Source organism: Artemia franciscana, chromosome 6, assembly GCF_032884065.1.
Source record: "Artemia franciscana chromosome 6, ASM3288406v1, whole genome shotgun sequence".
Classification (NCBI taxonomy): Eukaryota; Metazoa; Arthropoda; class Branchiopoda; order Anostraca; family Artemiidae; genus Artemia; species Artemia franciscana.
In genome coordinates, this window is record NC_088868.1 from 971956 (window position 1) to 994176 (window position 22221).

General features: G+C 33.8%; 1 protein-coding gene across 2 annotated transcripts in view; it reads left to right on the forward strand.

Annotated features, from left to right (window-relative positions):
* The first annotated feature begins 294 nt into the window (after positions 1–294).
* LOC136027887 (DNA-binding protein D-ETS-3-like) overlaps positions 295–22221 on the forward strand; it is an 87249-nt gene continuing 65322 nt past the window's right edge. For both annotated transcript variants that reach the window (XM_065705312.1, XM_065705313.1), the window contains exons 1-4: positions 295–407; positions 5758–6066; positions 12440–12570; positions 14236–14298. In XM_065705312.1, coding sequence (XP_065561384.1) covers positions 5759–6066; positions 12440–12570; positions 14236–14298 — 502 coding nt within the window. In that variant the 5' untranslated portion in view covers positions 295–407; position 5758. The remainder of the gene's footprint in view (positions 408–5757; positions 6067–12439; positions 12571–14235; positions 14299–22221) is intronic.

The following is a 22221-nucleotide window of genomic DNA, read 5'->3' on the forward strand; positions in this document are numbered from 1 at the left end:
CTTAGACCATCAGACCCTTCATTTGCTCAAGTTCTTTTTTAAGTAATGTTTTTTTTGGCTACTTTTTTCTATTTTTGGAAACTTCCCGAGAAGAATTTCCAAAGGAAAGAAAAACTTGACATGCTCTTATAATCCGACAAACAGACGAATCTTGGAATCGCACTGATTCAATTAAACAGGGAATATCCTGAAGGACCCGCCCTCTGGGCGGGAAAGCCGGATCTTAGCAGTTCCTAACTTACTTCCGAAGCCTAGAACTTGTAAGTGTTGAGTTTTTCACTTGACGTTGGGCTTCCTTCCCACGTTTCCCTTTGGGTGTTAATCCATAATTAGTTTCTTCTGCAAAATTCCGGCGACAGGAAACCCGGCTCTAAAAGGAAGGAAACTGTGTGTAGAGGAGGGAAAAGGTATGTAGTCTTAAAAGTAAATATGCTTAGTAGGAAGGGAAAATCCCAAGATTCTGATTCTTGTGCAAATAGAACAAAGTTGTATTATATCCTGGGTTTTACAGGCTTTTCAGGGACTAATAGATCATGGTAAGTGGTTAGCTCTGAATATGTTATTGCTATGTGAGTGTTTACGTAAAACCTGTTATTCAAGCCGCGTTAATCCTTTACGCTACTTTACCGAGACTTTCTTGCGTTAGTTTCTAAAATATTTGTTGGTTTTAATGCAAAGGTTGAGGGGTAGTAGAGGAGCCTGAAGTTAGAGGGGGTCGTGGGATACATTTAAAAATTACCTTTCCTAAACTGGTAGCGTCTTATCTTTCTAAGGGTTGTCATTTGTGTCGATCTTAGGGATGGGAATATTCCTTCTCTTCTCTTTGTACAGGTTAGTCTCAATTAACAGCATTTTTTGCATTTTTTCTATGCATTTTTAAGTTTAGCGATACTTTTATCTTTCCTATTTTTCAAAGCCAAACGACTTTTTATTGAAAATATCTTGAAAATTTTATTAGAAATGTTGAAAAAAATTTAATAGAATTATTGATAAATATTTTGAAATATGATGAAATGTCCATATCATATATTTATGGAGGATTCTTCAATCTTTCTCAGATACATAAGCTTAACAAGACTCTAGTTTTTAGAAATTTTTGAGTGGTAAATTATTACAATTATTTTTTTTTACTAGGCTTGAGAATGTATTTTTAAACCTAAGAACACCTCATTATAAACTATCAATATTCAATCTCTCTTCAATACCAGCTGTCTTCCTGTAATTTTTTATTCTGCGCAAACTCTAGAAATTATGTCTTCCGGTATTCACAAAACCTTCAAACTTTTATTTTGACATTAATAATTGACCACACGAATTGCCACCTGAGATCAAAACTGTCCAACCACTCGAAAACTCATTCTAAAAAAAGTTAATTATTTTTTAATTAACTATTTTTTATATTAGTTAATTATTTTTTACATTAGGCTAATTATTTTGAACGCTCCTTTTCGATCACCCCATTGATCAGTTAGAGAAATTATATCAGCTTAATTTTTATTCAGTCATTCGTGATATTCAAAATAAATAAGTGGGATAGGATATATCCCTCGGTTCAAAGGATAATCTAGGACTGTCAGGACACTGCAGCCCCCGACAAGTACAGCTTACTAAAGTTACTTTGGGTTTTATTTTAGTTAAAATTAAAGTCGCTGCTTCATTTATGCAAGAAATCTGAAACTTTTGGAAAATTTTCAACGTACATACATTAATTTATTTATTAACTTCCCTCGAAATCGTGGAGCATATAAATACATAAATAAAAACTGCTATAATACTTCAACAAACCGAAGTCAGCAGCGATAAACAACAGGCTCAGAAACATAGCTAAAAAATAAATAATAGAAATAATAACAAATAAAGCTATCTAAAGCGTTATTCAAATTCTAGAAAAAAAGGTTATGGATGTAGATAATATTTAAATAAGTTAAAAGCCGTCTATTTTAATTTTACCTAACTAAAAACAGTTCTTTAATTTCATTAGATAAAAAAACAATCGAGGTCGAGGCCGAAGGCCTCGACCGAGATCCGTTTATTCTTGAATTTAAAAAAAGGGAAGTTTTTAAACTGAAAGTAAGGAGCGACATTATAACTTGAAACGAACCCTTCCTCAACGTCCCGCTCTTTACGCTGAAATTTGACTCTTTCTCTCAACTCTACTTTTTAAAACAGTAGAAAACTTTAGCGTAAAAAGCCAGGCGTTGAGGAGGGAACAGCCCATTTAATATACGGAGTAATTTCTGTTTATTTTAAGTTTTAATGTCGCTCCTTACTTTCAGTTAAAAAAACTTGTTTTTTTTTTAATTAATACATGTTTTGATTTTGGCTCTCCGCACATGAATAATTAAATGAAATTTTGTGTATTATTTTTTTTTGCTAAATGCCTTTCTCATTTCTCATAGCTCTGATCGGACGATTTTGAGAAACAGGAGCGGAGGAGGAGGTATAGTTGCCCTCCAATTCTTTGGTTACTTAAAAAGGCTACTAAAACTTTAAATTTCTTACGAACGTTTTTATTAGTAAAAAATATACATAACTTACAAATTAATTTACGTAACGAACTTCTATATTCGTATGCTTTTATTATGTATATGATGAGGTTCGCCTCCTCATCAACACCTCACTCTTTACACTAAAGCTTAAATTTGTCTCAATTCCTCAGGAATGATCCCGAATCACAAAGGCCGTAGAATAAATATTTGAAATTACTAAAAATACTTTAGCGTAAAGAGCGAGGTATTAGGAGGAGACGAACCCCTCATATGCGTAATAGTTTCTGTTCGTTTTAAGTTTTAATACTGCTTCTTACTTTCAGTCGAAAAAACTTTTTCATATTTATTTTTCCTTGTTCTTTTAAATAATTCTAGAAAATCCTGCACCTCCTTCATGGAAATTATCTTCTCCCATGACAAATTCATCCATGTAAAGTTTCCCCAGCATAGCCTTTCCCCCAACCAAAAAATCCCCCTCAAAATGTCTGTAAACTTCACAATAGCCATTACTATGTGTCAAACTGGTCAAAGTTTGTAACTTGAAGCCCCTCCCACGGGGACTGCGGGGGAGTAAGTCGTCCCCAAAGACACAGTTATTAGGTTTTTCGACTATACTGAATAAAATGGCTATCTCAGAATTTTGATCAGGTGACTTTGGGGAAAATATGAGCGTGAGAGGGGTCTAGGTACCCTCCAATTTTTTGGTCACTTAAAAAGGGCACTAGAACTATTAATTTCCGTTAGAATGAGCCGTCTTGTGACATTCTAGGACCACTGGGTCGATACGGTCACCCCTGAAAAAAAAACAAAAACAAATAAACAAATAAAAAAACATCTGTGATCTGTCTTCTGGCAAAAAATACAAAATTCCACATTTTTGTAGATAGGGGCTTGAAACTTCTACAATAATGTTCTCTGATACGCCGAATCTGACATTGTTCTTTTCATTAAGATTATACGACTTTTAGGGGGTGTTTCCCCCTATTTTCCAAAATAAGGCACATCTTCTCAGGCTCTTAACTTTTGATTGGTAAGACTAAAGTTGATGAAACTTATATATTTAAAATCAGCATTAAAATTCAATTCTTTTGATGTAATTATTAGTATCAAAATTTCGTTTTTAGAGTTTCGGTTACTATTTAGCCGGGTCGCTCTTTACTACACTTCGTTACCACGAACTGTTTGAAACTTTGGAACTAATTCAGTTTTACCCAAAAAAACTGGAGAACTAATAAAAATTTACTATATATTAAACAGCAAAGACGGATTGATGAAAACCGCAATTCTTTAAATCTAAATGAAGCTTTGTTGAACAATGATTTATAAAAGATGATTTATTAAAGATTTAAAAGATGATTTAAAGATGATTTATCCCTAAAAACAATGGCTTGTTCCTCCACATCCAGGGCCGTTCCTAGGGTTGGTAGTGCCCAAGGAAAAATTAACTACAGTGTCCTCCCTCCCTACTCAAATATAAGTAAAAAAGCCGAATAGAAGTTACAATTTAATCAATGTGGACAATCCCCCCTGACGCCCCCCCAGGTGACAAAAAGTCCAAATTGACTACTACCCCTCAATTTATTAACATGCCAGTTTTGAAGTTTTGAAAGATTCTGAAATTTTATTTATGTACATAATCTTGGGTAGATAGAAATTAACGAAGAATTTAAGTTTTTGAGTGAAACTTCTCTCCTGTGTTTAGTCCCATTTTAAACCTTGGTGTTGTAATTTGATATCAATGATACAGTAAGAATGTTTATCCACGAGTTTTAAGATAAATTTAATTTTCATTCTAATTTTTAGATTTTATTTTGCGTTCCATTAATTCCGATGCATTTAACTACGGGGCAACACTAGATAGTGTATGATAACACGGTGGACTTAATGGAAATTTAGGGAAGAAAATCAGGAAGGAAAATAAGGCTGACAAAAAATCCTTCCCCAATTGCTGACGGGGAGAAAATCGTACAGGAACAAAAGACCTGATTCTAAGACCTGATTTCTAAGACCTTTTAAAATGTTTATTTTTAAAATGTTTATTTTTGTCAAAGTAAAAGAAAGCAAAACAGAAACAGCCAAAACTAATGTTAAAAATAAATCAAACAAGAAATCCGTCAAACAATAAAAATGGTTAATAAAAGATTGACACAGACTAGTAAAATATAACATTAAGAATTTTGTGTCCAACAACTAAAAATGAATATTGCACTATTAATCGCGTAAGAAATCAGAGGGATGAAAGAGATAAAATACTTTACTTATAAACAATTATCAAACAGTTCGTGGTAACGAACTGTAGTAAGGACAACCCGGCTCAAAGTTTTTTGCTGTTTTAAAAAGAAGAGTTGAGAGAAAGAGTCAAACTTTAGCGTAAAGAGCGGGGCGTTGATGAGGAAGCAGCTCCTTTCATATACGAAGTAATTTCTGTTTGTTTTAAGTTTTAAAGTCGCTCCTTACTTTCAGTTAAAAAAACTTGTTTTTTTTTTTTTTTTAATTTCTGAACGTTTTTGAATCAATGCATGTTTTGATTTTGGCTCTTCGCAGAGGAGTAATTAAAACGAAATTTGCATTTTTTTTTGGCTAAATGGCTTTCTCATAATTTTGATCGAATTATTTTGAGAAAAAAAGAGCAGGGGAGGAAGCCTAGTTGCCCTCCGATTTTTTGGTTAATTAAAAAGGCAACTAGAACTTTTAATTTTTTTTTAATTTAAATTATAAGCTAAAATCAATAGCCGAATTCACCTTAAAAGTCACAAACAAACATAGACATGCAGAAAAAATAGGGAAAATTTTCTCAAGGCAGTGGAATTCAATTCAGTTAATATTTCGGCCCTGTGTCCAAGGGCCGTCTTCAAGGAAGTAGTGGCTGTTCTAAAAGTTTTCAAAAATATTTTATAATATTTGTTTAAAAATTTTCAACATTTTTAACATTTATTATAAATGACATTCCACGATCATTGGTTTTAAAATTCTATCCCTGAAAAAAAAAAGATAAACGCGTATCCATAAAACATGTAAGCTACAGAATTTTGCATTTTATAAATGTGGGCTTGAAACTTTTGATCAAGTGTTTCTTTAGACATCTGAGAATTCGATTGTGCAATTTTGATCTAGGCCCTGACCCTATTCGAGGCTGCTCCTCCTTTTTAAAGGTAACTGAAATCTAAATCCCCAGAGAACCAAAACATTATATAATTCAAAATATTTTTATTCTTTATTCAAAAAATAAGTAGTTTAAAAGAAAATTTAATTACTTTTTTATTTCCAGAATGTTCGACAGCCATCAGAGCTGTTCCTATCAAGGTGCCATCAATGAGTTGCGAAGATCCAGTTTAGCCTCACCGCAAACCGTTAACTCGGCAGCCATCGATACTCATGGCTTCGGTTTTGCTTGTCTACCCTCTTGTCGATCCACAGGAGTAACTATCAAATCAGAAAATGATTATAGTCCAGGAGTAAACGCTACTGATACTGGAAGCTGGGGCGGAGCTTACAGGTTTAGTGGGTTTCCAAGCTCTAAAAACAGCTTTGGTACTGCTTTTCCCTACGGATACAACCCATTCACTGCAACATTTAGGTAAGCAGATTTTTTAATTTGAAGATATATATATATATATATATATATATATATATATATATATATATATATATATATATATATATATATATATATATATATATATATATATATATATATATATATATTTATTCATGAACACATTATGAATTTCACCCAGTTTAGAATTATGGTAAAGATATGATTAAGATTTTTTTTTTAATTGTATGCTTGTAATAGAAGCTACAAAATCAAACAGTTCGTGGTAACGAACTGTAGTAAGGAGCGACCCGGCTCAATAGTAACCAAAACTCTAAAAAATGGAATTTTGATACCAATAGTTACATAAAAAAATCGCATTTTAATGCTGATTTTAAATATTAGCACCCCCCCTAAAACAGTTTTTACTGTTTTAAAAAGTAGAGTTACGAGAAAGAGTCAAACTTTAGCGTAAAGAGCGGGGTGTTGATGAGGAAGCAGCCCCTTTCATATACGAAGTAATTTCTGTTCGTTTTAAGTTTTAATGCCGCTCTTTACTTTCCGTTAAAAAACTTGTTTTTTTTTATTTAATTCCTTAATATTTTTTTTTTAATTCCTTTAGAATATGCACACTGTCGACGAGTTTTTATAGTTTTTAGAAAGCCTTTTAATAACGATTTTATAGTTTTTAGAAAGCCTGTACAAAATGACACATTTCCAAACATAATTTCGTTTAACCACCTTAAAAACTAACCATCCTCCATAGAGTAAAAGGAATATTGTAATGTCTTTTTCGGATCGAGTTGTCGATGCTAGGACGAGGATCTAAGAGTAAATAAACGATTTTATATTCTGTGTCTTCTACATCCACCTGGGTTTTGGGTGTCTCTTACATATTTAATTATTAGGGGGGGATTAGATATTAAACAGATTCATATATTCAGCAGAAATAAGATTTTTTTAGAGATATACTTGCCAGAAATGGCTGCCCTGTCCCTTTCATTAACACAGTAATTTCTCAAAGATTAAATATAAATTAGTTCAAAATCGAATATTTCACATCTATTGAAGATTCCATGAAACTCATAGACATATAGACATCGTGTACCTCCCCCCCCCTGGCATTCTGAAATTACTCTAAAAAATTTAAAAACAAAGCAAAAAAAAGGATTAGTTCTTTGAACCTCCTAATGTCTGGGAAAGATCAAATCCCTACTGCTCATCAAAAGTTGGCACATCAAATACCGCGTGATTATAGAAATTATTACGTCGGTAGAAACACATGAACACTTAAAAATGTTTACAGCCAAGTAAAGAAAGCAGAACAACAGAACTGAATTCTGAATTTTACTTTGAAATGTTTCAAAATATTATAAATTTGATACCTTTTGATACGTTATTTATTAATTATTTATTTTCTTTATAAATTGATTTCATCTATAAATTTATTTTATTTATAAATTAATTTTATTTCTAAATTTATTTTACTAATAAATTTATTACATATTTTATGTATAAACTTGTTTCATTGATAAGTTTATTTAATGTATAAATATATTTTATTTATGATTTTAGTCAATTAAAAATTTGTTTTGTAATTTTTTCTATGCGTCAGTATTTAATCTTTGTTTTAATTCTTTAAGTTATACCATTTCAAAGTATCGCGGTCATTTTTATGACAATGCATGCCCTACCTGATGATTCCATATATAGCCCTTGGATATCAAACTAAAAAAAACAACAACAGTAAAACATTGAAATTCTTACTTCATAGTATGCAACATATTTCAGTGTTAGTGTACAATTAAGTCTGTAATATAATATATTATATTAATAATATTATATAATATATTAATAATATATTAATAATAATATTAATAATATAATAATAATATAATTTCTTAATTAACAATATAATAATTTCTTAATAATATATTAAGAAATCAGTTCTTACTTCAGAAAAATTGTAGTTAATTGTTTCTAAAAGCGCTTCATTTTACTTTATCCCCCCCAATATGTGAATAGCCCGTGTACTGAAACTTAAATTTTTCCATTCATTTTTCCGTTTCCTAACTTTGACAGCACTACTTCAATTTATGGGAATTAAGTTGAAACAAAAGAGTGATATATGGTCAAATACGTGGAAAATATATTATTTAGATTAAAAATTTGCACATTAGGGGGGGGGGTAAAGTAAAGTAACGAAAAAAATCCATGAAATAAGGAAAACAAACTACTGCAATATACCGGAGATCCTGCAATATCAGGAAAGCTGTTATTAAGTGGCAAAAAAGATTGTGTCGAAGCAATTTGTTTGTTTTTTTTATCAAGAAATCTAAAAATTATCAAGAAAACTAAAAATTGACCTTCCAAGTTTAATCGTTCTTAAAGATATAGGAAGTCCTCACACTTGATTTATTTGAGACTTGGGGGGCTAGACATTAGTCTCTAATCTCCCTTCATTCCACCGAATGCTTTTGGTCTAAGTTGGTAATAAGGGTGCCCCTAGGAACCCCTCTTGTAATGAAGAACTATTTTTCTGTTTCAAACAGTCGTGGTAACCAACTGTAAGTAAGGAGCTACTCGGCTCAATAGAAACCAAAACTCTTAAAGAACAGAAACAGAAACTTAAAAAATTCAAAAATTTAAGTTTCATCAAGTTTAGTCTTACACGTCAAAAGTAATTGAGCCCAAGAAGATTTGTCTTTTTTCAAAAAGGGGGGAAACATCCTCTATAAGTCGTAGAATCTCAATGAAAATCACACCATCAGACTCAGCGCATCAGAGAACTCCATAGTAGAGGCTTCAAGCTCCTATCTGCAAAAATGTGCGATTTTGTAGTTTTTTTTGCCAGAAAAATGATCACGGATGCGTGTTTTTTTGTTGTTATTTTTCCAAGGGTGATCGCACCGACCCAGTGGTTCTAGAATATCTCGAGAAGACTTATTTAAACTGAAATTTAAAGTTTTATCGTCCTTTTTATGTGACCAAAAAATTCGAGGGCATCTAGGCCCCCTGCCACGCTCACTTTTTCCAAAGTCGCCCGATCAAAATGTTGAGATAGCCGTTTTGTTTAGCAAAGTCGAAAAATCTAATAAGTATATTTTTCAGGACGACTTAATCTCCCACAGTCCCCTGAGGAAAAGCGGCAACCTATGAATTTTTCCTATTGTTTACATATGGCATTGGTTATTGAGAAGTATATAGGCGTTTTCAGGGGGTATTTTCTCTGGTGGGGGTCGGGGGAGGGGATTATGTGGGAAGATCTTTCCATGGAGAAATTCTTCAAGGGAGAAGAGAATTTTCCAGTAAGGGGGCCCCGGATCTCCCATTATTATTTAAAAAATAATCAGAAATTAAATAAAAAAAAACAAGTTTTTTCAACTGAAAGTAACGAGCAGCCTTAAAACTTAAAACGAACAGAAATTAGTGCGTATATGAGGGGGTTCGTCCGTCGTCGATACCTCGCGCTTTATGCTAAAGTTTTTTTTAGTACTTTCAAAAGAGCTATTTATTTTAATTAAACGACCTTTGTGATTTAGGGGTCATTCTTAAAGAATCGAAACAAAAATTTGAACTTTAGCGTAAAGTTCGAGGTGTTGCTAGGGGAAGAACCCCTTCATATACGGAATTATTTCTGTTTGTTTTAAGTTTTAATGTTGCTCCTTACTTTCAGCTGAAAAAAATTATTTTTATTCAATAATGTAAAAGACCAAATTCATATGCCTACCGGTGGAAAAGGTGGAGAGGTGGGAAAGCCATCTTGAGCACCAACAGTAGACTTTATAGGGGAGGGGAGTACTACGAGGACTTATGTTTTTATCTAGATTTAGATGGAAATAATCTTATTTTTCTATCTATATACATATTCACTGTGCTTTTGCTTCCAGGGTCCTTGCCCCATAGCCTCCTTGCTGGCTTCCATGGGCGACGTCCCTGTAAAAAAGGGGTTATTTTAAGGAACTTATCTTAAAACTAAGAGGAAGCATGACTCTGTAAATCCTTTCTGAAATTTTATGCCAAAGATTTGCATACGTACACCCTACGTACACCGTAGGTTGCAAAGATTTGCGACCTACTCCTACTACTTCAGGGTTGATTAATCATTCTCGAAACATTGTTATATGAATGTTTTAACATGGAATTGAAAAAAACAAACAACCTAGAATGAAGGGGAAAGTAGTAGCCAACAGAGAGTTCGAACAGTTATTAGCAGCGAACTGTCAGTAAAAAGCAACTTTTGCAAATTGAAAACCGAATCCTTATGGAGTAAAGTTTTAAAAACAATGTGCAAAGCATCAAAATATATTATTATTGCTGAGTCTAAATATATAAAATGTATTATTACTAAAGCAGGGTATAAAAAACTATTGATTAAAATATGCATAAAGATCTACATAATCTCAGAAATCAGTATTACTCCCCCCCAAAAAAAAGGAGGCCCATTCTTGTGAGAAATTAAATAAAAAGACAAGTTTTTTTAAACTTGAAGTAAGGAGCTATGTTAAAACTTAAAAACGAACAGAAATTATTCTGTATATAAAAGCAACTGTCCCCTCCTCAACACTCCACTCTTGACGCTACATTTATTGTTGTTTTAAGAAGTCCAGTTGTCGAACTTTAGCGTACAGACTGGGGTGTTCGAGGATGGGACAACCCCTTTCATATACGGAATAATGTCTGTTTGCTTTAAGTTTTAATGTTGATCTTTTCTTTCAGATAAAAAAAACTTGTTTTTTTGTTTAATTTTTGAACATTTTTGAAGTAATACAGGTTTTGAAGATTCATCACTGTACATGAATAATTAAAAAACAATTCGAGTATTAATCTTAACTTTTTCTTATAACTAATAATAACCCTCTAATAACCCAAATTTCATTTTGATCCATTTATTTAAGAATGACTCCTGAACCACAAAGTTTTCTTTATTAGAATAATAACTTCTTTTAAAGGTTAAAAAACTTTAGCGTAAGAACAAGCTATTGATGAGAGGCAACTCCTCTCGTATAGGCAAAATTTTATGTTCGGTTCTAGTTTTAATGTTGCTCCTTACTTTCAGGTGAAAAAACTTGTTTATATAATTAATTTCTGATTATTTTGTAAATAATACTTGGAAATCCAGTACATCCTCCGCGGAGGATTCCCTTCCCCTATGAAAAATTCCTCCTTGGAAAGACCCTCCCACGTAACCTTCGCCCCACAGCCCCCCCACCAGAATAAATACCCCTGAGAAAGTCTGTATACTTCCTAATAACGAATACTGTATGTAAACAATGGGCAAAATCCCCAACTTGCAGCCCTTCACCCAGGGACCGTGGGGGATTAGGTTATCGTCAAAGACATAGTTATTAGATTTTTTTTTACTATGCTGAATAAAAAGGCTATCTCAAAGTCTTGATCAGATGACTCTGGAAAAAAATGAGCATGGGAGGGGGATTAGTTGTCCTCAGGTTTTCGGTCACTTAAAAAAAGCACTAGGACTTTTTATTTCAGATCGATTGAGTACTCTTGCGATATTCTAGGACCAATGAGTCGATACGATCACCCCTGGGAAGAAAAAAAAGGAAAAAAAAAACGGATCCGTGATCTTTCTTTTGGCAAAAATTCAAAGTTCCATATTTTGGAAGGATAGGAGCTTGAAACCTCTATAGACGAGTTCTCTGATACGCTGAATCTGATGGTGTAATCTTCATTTAGCTTCTATGCCTTTTAGGGGGTGTTCCCCACTTTTTTAGAAATAAGCCGAATATTCTCAGGCTCGTAATTTTTGATGGGTAAAAGTAAACTTCATGAAACTTATATATTTGGAATCACCATAAAAATTAAATTCTTTTTATGCATCTATTGTCATCAAAATTCTGTTTCTTAGAGTTTCGGTTGCTATTGAGCCGGGTCGGAACTTACTTACAGTTCGTTACCACGAACTGTTTGACTATGCTATGAAACTTTTATTTTTCCAGAGAAGGATGTCACGTAGGTTATATATATATATATATATATATATATATATATATATATATATATATATATATATATATATATATATATATATATATATATATATATATATATATATATATATATATCAATCATTTCATCTTATGTTATCAAATCATCTCATTATTAATTTGATTCATCCGAAGAATTTCTCATAGAAAACGCTGACCTTCCTTCCTAGGAAAATTATAAACCACATTAAAATATTAAAATTAAAAATTCTATACAGATAAAACAAATCGCACACATAAATCTTACTAAACAATAAGTTAACATATATAAAACGGCTAATAACTGCTATGCATTAAACTTAATATTATTGTTCGCATATGGTTAATTAAATGTGTCCGTTAAGTCTGGTTCTTCATTTCATTATCCCCTCCTTCCATCTATTGTTATCTTTTCAGTTTTTTTTCAGTTTCGCTAATGTTCAATGTGGTTTGGACCCCCAAGAGCATGGAGTTGCAGTAAAAAGACCCCCCAGTCTCTCCGATCAGGACTCAAATGAGGCTTCAGATATAAACTCAACGATTGACAGAAGGCTGAGAGGTATGTGTTTTGGAATATTTAGGTTTATCGGATCCTGACTTACAATGAAAAAATCATCCGAGATAATCCAAGAGATAATCTGTTACGAAAGAATACTTTTTAGGGTAATAAAACTGAAAAATTTGGTAAAGTTTTACCAAAAACTTTTGGCAAAGTTTTACCAAATGTTTTTGCATAAACTTAGGTTAGGTGTCTTTTGCCTCTAGAAATTATCAACCTTATTATTTTTTTTTTTAATTCGGTTTGTTCGTTTTCTTTTTGTATTATCTATTTTTTCATTTTACCACCGAAGTATATACGAGTATACAGCACTCATTTCAAGTATTTCTTTGAGCATTCAATTTTGATTATTGACAAAAATACACTTATAAACTCAATCATTAATTTGCTTAGGCCTTGAGAAATTGTCGGGGAAGGGTGAATCTTTAGAATATATTATGCTAGATAATCCTTTTTACTTTTTATGACGATGGCCTTAATCATATTTGCCAACAGGAATGTTGGTCTTAAATCCAAAATCTGATCATGACTAATATAGACATATATATTTATGATCTGGCAAGATTGATTTATGCTTTTTGGTTTTTTGACAATTGTTTATTTTTTAGTTTACTGCTTCATATTTTGTCTGCCCTGATGTTTTTTTTTGGTACTTGTGTATTATTCAATACACTATCAAGAATTTGGATCTGCAGATCAGATAATAACCGATTTATACCTGTCAGTGTTCGAGGATAATTAGCTTACGCTCCGTTGAAATCTACACTGTAGGTATATTTTATTAAACATTTTATATGTAAAGGTGGTATTTTGGTTGGGTTATTTTAGGCAGATATTTAATATAATGGGTTCTATGCAGCCCCCCCCCCCACCTACCATTATTATTTGTTGTATTTTCCATAGTTTTGTTACTAAAGTGTTGTATTTTAATAATATCTTTGCATATTTCATTATGATTAACCTAACTTCACTTCTCGAGTATGTACTGAATAATACACGAGTACCTGTTTTTCTAATCACGCTGTTATAAATCATAGTTCCTTCATTCATTTATTCCCTAATATCCCGTAAAATAGTATAGTGAACACTGATGATAAATTAAGTGTGATCTTGAATAATTTAAGTAAATAGTTTGTTCTTTAATTCTGATCTGTCCTGTATTTTTTTTTTTTTATAATTACGCTCTAATAAACGAATAGTTCTTTCATTCCCTAATAATAGTGGTAATCGGCGATAATCATGAATTGAAGCGTCATCATGGCCATTTTATACAATTTCCATTATGTTTTTTTGTAAGATCGATTTGTGTTTAGTACTTTTTGACAATTATCTTTAGTTTACTGTCTAAAATTTAGTATTTGTATTGCAATTCCGATTCCCCCTTCCTTATGAAGCTAGTTTCATAATTTATTTTTCCAATCAATTTCCCACCAACAATATGATTAATATTCATCATAAACCAAAGACTGATCAGCACCAATTAAAACATGTAGTTTTATGTTTCTCATCCTACTAAATAATCGCGTCATTTGTTTCGTCACGGTTTCTGATTATCGTCATTAAGGGTGCAAGCCACTCGTGGGAAGAGTCAGAATAATGATCTCTCCCCCAACTTTTGATATACTCGGCTAAAAGGCTGGTAACAACTTGATCGTTTCGTTCTAGTTCACGGCGGATCATCTGCAACAATGAAGGGAAAAGTTTCCCATGCTACTTCACATCTGAACAGTAAGTCACTTCCAAATTCATTATCAAGTTTATATATATATATATATATATATATATATATATATATATGTGTGTGTGTGTGTGTGTGTGTGAATGTATATATATATATATATATATATATATATATATATATATATATATATATATATGGCTATGTATGTATGTAAATTTATGAATGAAGAAGCATAAAACTATAACGCATAATATGTATCTATGCACATCTATTTGTGTACATAGTCTCAAGTCAAGTGTCTATAATCTTTCTGTGCATTAACTAAATAGAAACTTATACTGAACAATCCTGAAGCCATAAGAAGGCGAATCTATCCCTTTAAATTCAATTAAATAAAAAGAAACAAGTTTTTTCATCCAAAAGTAAGGATCAACAGTCAAACTTAATGCGGGCAGAAATTATTCCATAGATTAAAGGGGATACCCCCTCCTCAATATATCGCTCTTCACGGTAAAGTCTTAAAACCTTTAAAACAGCTTCTTATTCTAATTAAATAGATTTTGTGCTTCGGGAGTCGTATAGAATCGGGACAAAAAGTCAAATTTTATCGTAAAGAGCAAGGTATTGAGGTTTGGGCAACCCCCTAATATACGAAATAATTTTACAGTTTTAGTGTTGCTCTTTACTTTCACTTGAAAAACTTGCTTTTTACTTAATTTTTGATCGTTTTCCAAATAATGCCGGGAAATCAGGCTCCCCTCCATGTAAAATTCCTTTCCTATTCCTCCAAGTAGAGTTTCTCCAAGGTAAAATACGCCCCCCCCGAAAAAGTCCATCCTCGAAGAAAACCCCCGAAAAATTTCTTGCCGACGATTCTACACGAAAAATTTTCCCTAGCATATTTTCATTTGAAAAAGACTAATTTCTGGTTGTTCTTCAAATGACGCTGAGAACCCATCTCCTCCGTGGAAATCTTTTCCTGGAAATCCTCCTATTCCCGGTGGAAAGTTGCTCCGGCGGAGAATTTCTCGATGGAAAATTGCTCCCGTATAATTCCCCACAGAGAATTTTTCTTGACGAAATTCCTCCCCTTCCGAAAAATATTCTAGACAATCCCAATCCCACTGAAAATTTCCCCGAGACATCCCCACGTGTAACATTGAGTCTCCAAGGATAAATTAAGCCAAATCTAAAGAACTTCCTATAGGAATTCTGGCAAATTCCCAGTATACAAAGCTCGACCCTGGAAAATTCTCTTCCTACGGGAGAGAGGTCTCCCCCCTACCCCTAAAAAAGAGTCTATGTACTTTGCGATAACATATACTAGGCGTAAACTGTGGCCATAATTCGTAACTTCCAGCCGTCTTCCCAGGGTTTGTGAGGGTCATATTATCCCCAAACGCATATTTATTGGATCTTTTACTATGATGAACAAAATGGTTATCTAAAAACTTTGATCGGACCTATTTTGGGGAAAAAAGGGCGTCTGAGGGGGGCTAGTTACCCTCCAATCTTTTTGGTCACTACAAATCTGGTAAAAAATGCAAAATTCTACATTTTTCTAGATAGGAAATTGGAACCTCAACAGTAGGTTTCTGTGATATGCTGAATCTGAAGGGGATATTTCTATTAAGATCTATTGGCTTTTTGGGGGTACCCCCCCCGCCCTATCAAAAATGGGGTAAATATTCTCGGGCTTGTAACTTTAGATTGGTAACACTAAATATAACGAGCTTTAGATATTTGGAATCAAAATAAAAAAATTCAATTCTTTTTACGTGATTACTGTTATCAAAACTCAGTTTTTAAAAGTTTCTGCTACTATTGATATGTGCACTTCTACTCACAATTCGTTACCATGAACTGTTTAAAAAAAAATATACGCATTGGAAAGTGACGCAATGAAAAAATGATGTTTGTATAAATGGCGCGCGCGCGCGAGAGAGAGAGAGAGAGAGAGAGAGAGAGAGAGAGAGAGAGAGAGAGAGGAGAGAGAGAGAGAGAGAGAGAGAGAGAGAGAGAGAGAGAGAGAGAGAGAGAGAGAGAGAGAGAGAGAGAGAGAGAGAGAGAGAGAGAGAGAAGGGGGAGAAGGAAAGAGAGAGACAAAAGGAGAAAAAGAACTTGCCATTGCTCTTTTCTCAGGTGTCACTATGAGGAAAATCAGGAATCTCCTTTGGGACCTCATCAAAGCTGCTTATTATGTTTATCAAGTCCATAATTCCATCTCATTTTCTAATAGTGTCCCTTCTTTGATGGATAGAAATTACATTTCCTGACTGTCTTGGGCTTTCTAAGCCTTTCCATTTCTAGATAGAAACCATTTCCGCAATAGAATATTAGGTACATTGAAAAGCGGGGGTAGAATTTGACAGCTAGAATTGGACTTTCTATTAACACATCACGTAAGTTCACTTCGCTATATAGTTAGCACGAAAACGGAAATGGCTTGATTACTTGTCAAAATAATATTTTAATAATGATAAATACTGAAAACTATCTCTAAAGCCCTACATTATTCCCGGAATACATCAGGAACTCTACTGAGAACCTGGCTGATCAATCCTTCTTTAATCATCGCTTTAACGGGTTGTTGTGTTAAATCATTTTTCAGAATTTAGAGGATGTGGTTTTAACCCTTCCCTCTCCATGACGATTTTTTCACCAGGCCCATAATTTAAACTGGATAAGAAGAATATTATAGGTCAACTTTTGCATATTTTAATGTATTTTCTGAAAAAAATGTTAATCTTTTGCGAAAGTTCTCCCTGGGAAGGAAAGGGGTGGATTTTCCTTTTCCGTCAGCGTGTTTCTAAAATTACAATGTCATGGCAGTAACTGAATTTAACTATTATAGGTTTTCTAATTTCTTGGAGAACAAAAATAAAAAACAAAAAATTTACATATTTCCTAAATAACAAGTACTATTTTAGTATATTTCAAGACATTCCTATACAGTTTTTAAGTTTTTTTTTGTTGAAAGGCAGGAGCAACATTAAAACTTAAAACGAATAGAAATTATTCTGTATGCAAGGGGGGCTGCCTCATACTCAATCCTCGCTCTTTACGTTAATATCTTAAGATTATTAAAAAAATACTTATCATCCAAATTTAACGGCCCTTGCATTTCTGGAGTTGTTTTTAAAGAATTAGGACAAAAAGTCAAGCTTTAGCGTAAATGTCAATGTCAATAAGTTTTCACATCTATTAAACATCCTTATAATGGTGCGTTAGAATAATCCCTGCTTTGGACAAATACAGACGATGTATGGTCATTTTTAATTATTAAAATAATCCAATTTTAATTGTAAAATTTATTAGTACTTTATCTTTAATTTATATAGGTTGGACAATTGTCACAATATAAAGTGATATTATAACTTGTGATTATGTTGCAGGTGTAAAGGGGGTCATCAATTTGATTTACACTTAAGCCTAAGAGAAAAATAGCTGTCTCCATCTTGGATTTTGTGTCCTATACCTATCAGTCACTTTTAAGTGGCCTATTGACAACAAGGGAAGATTATCCTTTGATTAGTAGGGACTCGAGGTCATTCTTTCCTTATTCGAAGTCTATTATTGCTTGCTTGCAGTGACAACTCAAAATTGATTGAAGAAAAGATGAACGGTGCTTCCTGCTGGCTGGAAAATTAGGGATTTGTAACTCAAGAGTGACGAAACAGTGTTCTCAAAGAATGATCTCTTAGATCTGAATTCTGTTAAGAGTTGGAGACTTTTACTGGCCAATAGTAACGAATTAATCCATTATATGTTTAATCCGTGTAGTAGCAAAATGTTTGTAGGTATGAATATATAGGCCTAATGAGTCGGAGGTAATAGGCTTGAAATTTTCTGTCCAAGATCTTGACTCTTGTTGATGGAAGAGCATCGCCAAGTGCTAAAACCCATTTTGTGACCAAGATGGGCCCATGATTGCATAAAGCCTCCGTTGAACTGGAGCTCCAAGGCGCTGCTTGCTGTCTGACTCTAAGCCACCTTAGCGGTTCGGTGTCGATCTGAGAAGAAATGTTGGCCCCTGCTCTGCACTGGCTCTGGGAATATTGCTTTCCCGAGGCCAAATCAATTTCAATGATTTAAAGAATATGAAAATTGCAACTTAGAATGTTCTTACTTTAAAAAATAACTATCTTGTCGACATCTTAACTGACAAATTTAGGCTTTTGAACTGGACTTATTAGAGGTTTCAGAAACTCATACCCCAGGCGTAGGAAATTTACTCAGTTTAATTAGGTTATTTACTCAGGCAGGAAGGATAGGGTACATAGACAGGGAGAGCTCATGATGAATAACAAAGCTGCTAAGTCCTGTTTAGTTTGGGAAGTTATTAGGCTAATAATAGAACGCTAATCGCTTATTTTATGAGCAAAAAGGGTAGTGTATCATTCATAGTAGTATATGCCCCTGTAGACCGAATGACGAAGATAGTAGTGAATCAGATGAACTTGGCTTACAGTTACAGGAGCAAATAGAAAGGGTTCCATGTAGAAATATAGTGTCTTATCAGAGATTTTAAAACCCGGGTTGGTAGAAATAGGGATAGATGGTATCCTAGCCTTGGTAAATTTAGCATAAAGAAACAGGTGATGGTTACAGACAGCTGTAATTTCGTAGGCATAACAATCTAGTTATAACCAATGCAATATTTGCTCATAAAATGGTCCCATGGCATTCACATGACGATAACACAGCTAACCTTACTGATTATGTTATTTTAAACCGAAGACTGGCAGGATCAGTACAAGATAATAGGTAATATAGGAGTGATATTATTGATGTGAAAAGTAAAGATCGCCCCCTAGTACTGTCTAGGGTTAATTTAAAGCTAAAATCTTTGAATAGTAACTACCTTCTGGGAAGCTATGACGTTGGTAGACTCCAGGATGAGAATTTAAGGAAACTTTTCAGGAACAGTTGAGTACTGAGCCGAAGGGTTTAAAGTTTGACAATATAGAGAAGTTCCTGATTCTGTCTTAGGGAGCAAAGTTAGGAACGCAGCTAGGAATACTAGTGAAAATGCTTTATTTTTAATAGAGAGAAGAAGGGGCTTATACGAGAATTTTCTGAGTGATCATATAAAAATAAGAAGAATGTAAGTGGAGGCCAGGGATAAAACTGCTGATGATCTCGAAGATAAAGCTAGACGGCCTAACAGTAAATGCTGTACTCGTATGTTAATAAATCGAGAAGGAGTAGTCAATCTAGACTTGTACGAGTTAAAGATAGGAACGGAGCCACAATTAGTGATAATGAAAGAGTTAAAGAGAGATGGGCAAAATATTTCAGAAATCTGCTAAACCGGGATAGAGTTACAGGAAAATATATAGAAGAAAATGAAAAAGTTTTTGACTTCTTGGATGTGAAGGAAGATTTATTTTGTGAGGTAGAATTAGTGACAGCTCTAGAAGGATAAAAAAATACAAAGGCCCCAGAGGTGGATAGTGTGGTAAATAAGTTTCGTAAATATGTTGGCTATGAGGTTAGAAATAAGTTACTGAAGACGATGAATATGGTTTTGAAAGAAGGGAAGTACCTAGTGATTTTGGGAAAACCCTGATTATGCCCCTGAATAAGAAAGGTGATAAGAGTGAGTGTGGCAATTATATGGTTTCTGTAGGTAGTAAGTTACTTAGTATGATGATACTTTTTAGACTTAAAGATGCTGTAGACAAAGCTTTAAGACAAGAACACTGCAGTTTTTGGAAGGGTAGAGGATTTGTCAACCAAGTTTTCACTTTTAGGCTAAGAACTGAAAAGTATCTGAGCCATAAAACACCTTTAGATCTCAGTTTTATAGATTATGGGCAAGCGTTTGATTTAGCTGATAGAAGAGCTTTAGCAAAAATCCTATCCTTATATGGTATACCAAACAAATACATTCAATTGATTAGTGCTATGTACGAGAATAACACTGCTGTGGTTAAGGTAGGAAATGAGGTTGGTAGCTGGTTTCATCTCGAATCAAGAGTTAAGCAGGGTTGTGTTCTATCCCCATTTATATGAATCATTTTGATGGACTTTGTCTTAAGAAGCACAGGATAGGAAATGGGAGAACATGGAAACAAATGGAGAAGAAATACTTTACTAGACTCAGATTATGCTGATGCATCCTGAATGAGATCGTGGTCAAAATGAATGAGCTTTTAGAGGTTTTCCGACTTCAAGGTGCTGGAATAGGCTTGAAAATTTATGTTAAGAAAACTGAATCACTGAGGATAGGAATAAGTGAAGTTGAAAGTGTGACGTAGGGTAACGACAAGATCGATCAGGTGGACGGCTTTAATTACCTTGGTTGATTTATTAGTAAAAGAGGGTGGGTACATTGTAGATGTTAAAAGTAGAATAACCAAGGCACAAGGGTTTTTTCATTGTTGTAAAAGTTTGGAAGAATAAGAAGATAAGTCTGCGGACCAAGATTGGAATAATTGAAGCTATGATGATGACAGTGGTCAAATATGGTTATGAAGCATGGACACTCCGAAAAGTGGATGAAGATTTGCTAGATATTTTCCAGTAAAATTGCCCACGGATTTTTTTGGTTACCCGCCTGACTGAACGTATTTCAAACAGTAAACTGTGTGAAAATATGTTCCAATCCCGCTTTCTAGGGAAAGGTATAAGGAGAGAAAGGTTGAGATTGCTAGGTCACGTTCTGCAGATAAACGATGACAGATTACCGAAGATTATCCTTTTCTGCCAACAGTCTAGGGCTAAACGGAAAGCAGGTCGTCGTTTGTTGGGGTAGGTGGACGTCGTAAGGAAAAATTTAAGGAAATGAGAACTTCATGGGAGTGTGTAAAGAGGAAGGCTTTAAGTAGACCATGGTGAAGAAAGAGCATAGGTTGCTGTGTTAGTCTCAGGTGGTTTGGTGCTGCGGTGAATTGTTAGTAGTAATAGTAGTAGTAGTAGGTGGTGATAAACATTGGATAAGCTCTTTTTAGGAACTAAATACAAAGCAAGTTTTTTTAACTGAAAGTATGGAGCGACTTTAAAATTTAAAACGAACAGAAATTATTCCGTATTTGAAAGGAGCTGTCCCCTCCTCAACGCCTCACTCATTACGCTACAGTTTTTTATTACTTTAAAATATAGAGTTACGACAAAGAATCAAGCTGTGGCGTAAAGAGCAAGGCGTTGAGGAGGAGAGAGCCATTTCATATAAGAAATAATTTCTGTTCGTTTAAAATTTTAATCTCGCTCCTTACTTTCAGTTAAAAAACATGTTTTTTCTATATAATTTCTGAATGTTCTTCAGGTAATGGCAGACATCCCGCCCAAGCGGGAAAAGCTTTTTCTGGGCTTCTTACATGAATTCTGGTCAATACCCCCCCCCTCTGCGTGTAAATTTTTCTCTTGAAAGTTCACCCCCAAGAACTTTCTTTCCAATGGAAAATTCCACCAGCGGGAAATACCCTTTCCCCACAGAAAATCACTCCCCTTGAAAGATATCTGTACACTTTCCAATATACAGTAATATATGTAAACAATTTACAATGATCATTGGTTATAGCCCTTCCCCCCTGGGACGTGGTGGTCAAGTAATTCTGATAGTTATTAGATATTTTGACTATGTTGAACAAAATTCTATCTTAAAATTTTTATCGGATGACTTTGGGGAAAAGGCACGCAGGAGGGGGGCTAGATGCCCTCCATATTCTTGTTCACTTAAAAAAGGCACTAGAAATTTTGATTTCAGATTGAACGAACCCTCTCCTGATCTTTTAGGATAACTGGTTCGATACAATAATCCCTGAAAAAAAAACACATCCGTGATTTCTCCAGGCAAAAAAGCAAAATTTCACATTTTTGAAGATGGGATTTTGAAACTTCTACGGTAGTGTTCTCGGATACATTGAATCTGATGATGTTATTTTCATTAAGATTCCTTGACTTTTAGGGGGCTTTGCCCCCTTTTTTGAAAATCAGGCAAATTTTCTCAGGCTCGTAGCTTTTGA